Below are 6,000 nucleotides of genomic sequence, written 5' to 3'. Positions count from 1 at the left end.
GGGAGATGTGTCATGTCTTTATTTGGTCATTTATATCAATACGGACTCAGGATACTTGTCTTTAGGCTATACTCCTATAATGTTACTTTGTTGCTCAGAATGTTTCATTTTTGGCCATTGGGAGATTCTTCAGTAGACTCCTTTGTCCTTTTTGTAGTGTACACTTCCTTACTTTCAGGCAATACAAGATGCCCCAGACCTGGAACCAGCCATTTTTCAGAGAAGCCCTTGGACTCCTTTTCAATTTTCTTTTTTTGTGGGACTGAGGATCAAACTCAGGTTTTGTGCATGCTAGTCAAGTTCTTTACCACTTAGTTATATTCCCAGCTCTCCTCTGGCTCCTTTATTTTTATTTTTTTAGCAATACTGGGGATTGAATCCAGGGGCACTCTATCACTGAGGTACACTAGTACTTTTTTTATTTTGAGATAAAAGCCTCAATTTGCTGAGGGTGCCTTGAACATAATGTGATCCTCCTGCCACAGCCTCCTGAGTTACTGGGATTACAAGTGTGTGCCATCATGTCTGGTTCTTTTGTTTTTATGGCTGTAATATTTCACTGTGTGTGTGTATGTTTTATATATCTATCTATCTATCTCACATCTTTTTGCTACTATGACTAATGCTGCTATGAACATGATGAATATACAAATATCTTTAGGAGACACTGCTTTATATTCTTTTGGATATATATACAGAAATGGGCTTACTGGCAATCTGTTCAATTTTAGAAACTGTCATACTGTTCCCAGTCACTGCACCATTTTGTATGGCAACATTTTGTAGTTTTTAGTGTATAAAAAAAGGCTAACTAGCTATATGCAAAAAAAACTTTTTTTTTTTTTTTTTTTTTTGGTGAACTCAGGAGTGCTCTACTGCTGAGCTGCATCCTAATGAGACAGGGTCTTGCTAAATTGCTGAGTCTGGCCTTGAAGTTTTGATCCTCCTGCTTCAGCCTCATGAGTTGCCAGTATCCTGGCATGCAGCTCTGTGAAATTCTAAACGAAAACTCAATTAATTAATTACTTATTCTTCCTTATATTTCTAATTATGGAGTTGCCTCTTTTCAATTTAATGCAAAACTTAATTATAAAATAACATTTGCCAACTAAGGATAATTCCCATTTTGTTCACTTTTGTTCCCCTCATTCTGTGTGCAGCACCTAAAACAATGCTGGCTCATACAGATACCCCATTCCACCCACTTCCCCCCCCCCCCCCCCACACACTAAAAAAGGAAGGCCCTCTCACACACAAAATTATTTAAAGGAAAAAGGAGACAACAAACTAAACTAGAATTATTAATTTTTATTTTCCTCAGGTATTCTTAAACTTTAGCTTCACCATGTAACAGTCTATAGACTTCTGGAATAACAACTCTTTCCCAGACTGTAACCCTTTTCAGAGATAGAATTTATCAAATAACATGGTTCAGGATGTTTTTACCCCTGAATTCTAAACCAGCCACAGAATAATTTCTTCTCAGGTCTTAATTGGAATCAAACAATCTAGACATATATAACATAATCATTTCTTTCCTTGCTGAGTGCACTTGCCTTTTTCCAGTCTGTTACTAAGAGATGTCTGAGTATTGCCCTTTCCAAGAAACCAGTCTGCCAGTTCTGATTCTTGGTTCAGAATAAGGAGTTCCTTATTCAAGGAATAATTTAATAAATATGAACTAACTGTTCTCAGCCATCAACAAATTAAACCTGCTTTATACTTGACTTAGCTTTGCTTACAATTTCCCTTACGACACAGAGAGGAAGGAGGGACTGGGAGAGAGATGGCTTGTTTTGTGGTAGGGGACTCTGAAAAAGGCAGATATTTACTTTTGAAGTCATTAAGTGGAAAAACAACAATGTTCTTTCTTGTTCTAATAATGAAAATACTTGTAGGTCAAGACCAGAAAATTCTGATCCTGAAATTATAATATATTAACACAATATTATTTTCAGTACATTCAGAATTTATATTACTCTCTAATTTCCCTGAGTTGGGGTTCACAGTTTGGTAGAGATATGTAAAGAAGAGGTAGTAAGTGGGAGTGAAGAGGAAACAATGTTTATGTCTAGCAGCACCTGGGAAAATAGGTAACATCATTTTGACCTCAGTTAACATTTATCTTTCCTTCTTGAAACAGCAAATGTAATAGAGGGAGATGATCACTTTTCTATTTTTTTTTTCCCACCCTGCGGTTCTGGGGAATCAAAGTAAGGGTCTTGTGCATGCTAAGCAGCCACTCTACAACTGAGCCACATCTCCAGCCCCTTTCTTTAAATTCGTATATGCTTGCACCCTTCCTATTATATCAACCCCATACTCATAAAAATAGCCTTTCCAAAGGTACAAAATAAAATAACCCCTTCAAAATGGGGTTGTTTAGATTTACAGAAGAAAGGCTCAACTCAGTAACTTTTTTTTTATTTATACAATTACTAGGGAAATTGAGCAAAATTTCCAGCAAACCCAATCACTGCCTTTTTTTCCCTGGACCTGGTTTACCTAAATTATTCCTATCAACTTAGTTGATTTTAAGAATTGGGCTTTAGGGGACTTGACATCTAACACAGGTACAGAATGCACCTGTGTGAGTGATTGGTTCAGGTTTCTCCAGTCTTATGATGGGCTGGTGGAATATTGCTTCATCAGCTGCTTGTGACAGGGATTGCAAACTCGCTCAGGCTTGATACTTGAGGGAAGAGGCAGTTTGTTTGTTGAACAAGCATTACAGAAGGTTCCTCTGCAGTTCTTACATACATTCTACAAGGAGAAGAGGAGGTTAGGTGGGAAAAAGAAGAGCAAGGCATAGGAATGCATGGGATAGAAAGGCTGAATATTCTAAGTGCTCAATGCCTAATCAAGTGCAGGCTGAATGTCTGCTATGTACCAGGTAGTAGCTGACTAAATTTAGTTCTGATCTACAAACAAGTTCACAGTCTAAGATCTAAATGTTATTAGATCTAAATGAAGAGAAGCAGCAATGCCACAACACTCAAAAGAACAGGTAACACAGAAATTGTTCAGTCTTTGGATTACATTTCATACTTGTGATCCTGACATTCATTTTCAGCGGGGCTAATTTAGTGCAAGTACCTAAGCACATGCACTAAGGCAGTGACCTAGCAATGGCTTTAGTGAACAGCCTAAGATTAAAAAAACTGCTAACTTTGAACCGAAAATAAGATTCTGAATACATTCATGTGCTTAATGCATTCTTGTGATGCTCCACAAGCACATCCTTTGGGATATCAGTGAGACAGGCCCACAGCTGGCTCCATCATGTTTATAGGGAAACTCATCTCTATGAGTCTTAGTGGCCAAGCACTAGAAGTCATGTTTGTCACTATGGCAGTGTCACTGCTAAGGTTGCAACCAGGGGATATAGAGCTCATCATAAAAGGCTGTGAAGAATAATTCCCCCCATGAAATACTGCTTTCATCCCAAGCAATCTTCCTGAGGGTGCAGTGGAGTGGAGGTGGGGGTCACTTTCATCTGAAAGCCTGAGAAACCTTTTCCTATGACATGTTGAAGTTACTTTGAATGGCTCAGAAAAGCTGGAATTTGATTAGCAGTTTCTTCTCTTTTGGCACATCTTTCTGTATCTGCAACTTCTAATCTATAAAAGCAGTTCATCCGTTATCTGGTTCTGCTAAGCTAAGACTAGGTCACAATAATAATTTTGTTTGCTAAAATTCAGAATGATAAAAAATGGTGATGTAATCCAGAATTTGTATTAGATGCTGAGGATACTGTGATTAGCAAGATGCAGTCCCAGTTGTTGAGGACATTCCTTTCTGAATGCTTCCTTCACTCTGTCTACACTCTACTATAACAAACTGGAAATGTACTCAGGCAGAGACCTAAGGACCACGGGAAAAACAAGTGGTCCAACGGGAAGAGCTCATTTCCCTTTGTTCTGAGCTGGATGAAATACTAGAAGTCACTTTGGTAAATGCTGTGTGTTTAAATAAATTATTTGCTTAAAATTATATGTATAGTTATTCATATAATTTGCCAACATGAATTACTATGACTGAAAAAAAATAGGTATCTGATAGATGCTTATTCCCTTGGCTTCCTACCTGACTCTTGGCACTCTGCTCTACACAACAAAGTTCCTGCTATTCCTGGAAAGGGGCTAGTGGTGCAAAGAACATCTTCATAAAGAACCTGTTCATTTCTCTCCACTTACCTTTGATAGGCTGTCATCCTGGCATAGCTGACATATCTGTGGCTTTTCAGAGAGCAGCAGCTGATCCTAAAGCACACAGTGAGTCAGTTACTTTCCCTCAGCACTAGAAACTTGAATGCTTTCAGAACATGCATTTTCTTTTTGGTTTTGGGGATTAAATCCTGGAGTGCTTAACCAGTGATCCTCATCCTCCCAGACCTTTTTATTTTTTGAGACAGGGCCTTATTAAATTGCTGAGGTTGGCTTTGAACTTCTGGTCCTCCTGCCTCAGCTTCCTGAGTCCCTGGGATTATAGGTGTGTGCTATGGTGCCTGGCCAGAAAATGCATTTATATATATATTTAGCTACTGTAGCCACACTCAGACTATCTGGAAACTAAAGAAACAAAATTCACATAGTCCTACCACCTTTGATATAATCCTAACACTATCCTTACAGCTTTTAATTTTTATAATAAAACAACATGGTTATACTTCTAAATAGAAAATTTAAGCACAGAGAAGTATAAAGTAAAAAAGTTTTAAAAACTGCCCCATCCTTGTTTACTCTACCATCAAAAATAGAGAGCAGTGGGCTTCATTTTATATCCTAATAGCTAAGTCACAGAGTAACTCAAGCACAGAGGCATTTATGGTCTTTCTTGTAGTGTTATCAGACTATATTTGTATTCTATAAGCATTTATGTTAGTTTATTTCTAACTGATCATTTTTTTCCTTTCCATTTTATATAAGGAAAAACTAAAGGAAAGAGAGCCGAGGTCTCACAGTATGTCAAGAGAAGTGAGAACTGCTGTTTTCTTAGCAAGTTGCTCAAGGCTGTGCTACTTTCTGACCCTTGACTTACATTATGGTTCTTGTTTACAAATAGATTTGGACTTATATTTTACATCTCCTTCTACTAGCAAGAAAATAGTTGGCATTTATGTTTTCCAACATGTATGAAAACTTTAGGCAATCCATTATTTAGTACATTGTTGAAAGGTTGGTACACAGAGGATATACCATTTATCTTTTTCCCATACTGTTTACTGGCTAGGCATAGTGTACCAACTCCATACTTTTATAAAAATGGGAGGTTCAGTTACCTGTTCATCTGTAGGGTGGGACAGCAGCCTACAATATAGAAATAAAAAATCATAACAAATATCAATTTAATATATTTCTATTTATATCATCTCAGTAAATGTTCAGAAGACAAATAGTTTGTCAAACAAGCAATACTGGAGTTCTTTGATATTAGTAGGAACAACTGAATTATTAATTTTGCACTCCCAGATTTTGGACATTTTGGTTAAGTCTATTATTAGAATCTGACACTTGACCTATATTATGGTTCCCATTTACAAACAGATTTGGAGTTATAGTTTATACTTCCTCTTTTCTACCAAGAAAATAGCATTCTTTTTTTTTCCTTTTAGTTCATGTTGGTAAGAACAGAACCCAGGTCTTTGTGTATGCTAGGCAAGCACCCTACCATTGAGCTATATTCCTAGCCCAACATTAATGTTTTCTAACATGTAAAATTCCAGTGGCCCATTAGACATATATTTTAATAGCTTTTTTTTCTATCCAATATAATGGAAATCTATCCATTATCCTATGTCATGTATCAGTCTCTTCTCCCAAATATTCATAAAATGTTAGCTTTAGCAAATTAATCAGGGAAAGGGAAATGAAAGAGATTGTCACATGAAAGTCCATTCAAGCTGTTCTATTTCTTCATTAGACTACATTGAGCTAATCCTGACTTCTCTACTTGGAGCAGAACCTAAAGTAGAGAAGTAAAGCCCAGGTACTTTTAGTT

At 37.0% G+C, this 6,000-nt stretch overlaps 1 protein-coding gene across 5 annotated transcripts in view; it reads right to left on the bottom strand.

Annotated features, from left to right (window-relative positions):
- Window positions 1-1,288: 1,288 nt before the first annotated feature.
- The window catches only part of Rufy3 (RUN and FYVE domain containing 3), a 76,384-nt gene continuing 71,672 nt past the window's right edge, over window positions 1,289-6,000 (bottom strand). For all 5 annotated transcript variants that reach the window (XM_058574031.1, XM_046428695.2, XM_058574030.1 and 2 more), the window contains 3 exons: window positions 5,282-5,309; window positions 4,197-4,262; window positions 1,289-2,763 (listed from right to left, as the gene is read on the bottom strand). In XM_058574031.1, coding sequence (XP_058430014.1) covers window positions 2,620-2,763; window positions 4,197-4,262; window positions 5,282-5,309 — 238 coding nt within the window. In that variant the 3' untranslated portion in view covers window positions 1,289-2,619. The remainder of the gene's footprint in view (window positions 2,764-4,196; window positions 4,263-5,281; window positions 5,310-6,000) is intronic.

This window comes from Marmota monax, unplaced genomic scaffold (assembly GCF_021218885.2).
Source record: "Marmota monax isolate L192 unplaced genomic scaffold, Marmota_monax_Labrador192_F-V1.1 WCK01_AAM20220418_F8-fsc00132, whole genome shotgun sequence".
Taxonomy (NCBI): domain Eukaryota; kingdom Metazoa; phylum Chordata; class Mammalia; order Rodentia; family Sciuridae; genus Marmota; species Marmota monax.
Note: the sequence above shows the minus strand (reverse complement) of the source record. Positions and strands in the feature narration are given on the sequence as shown.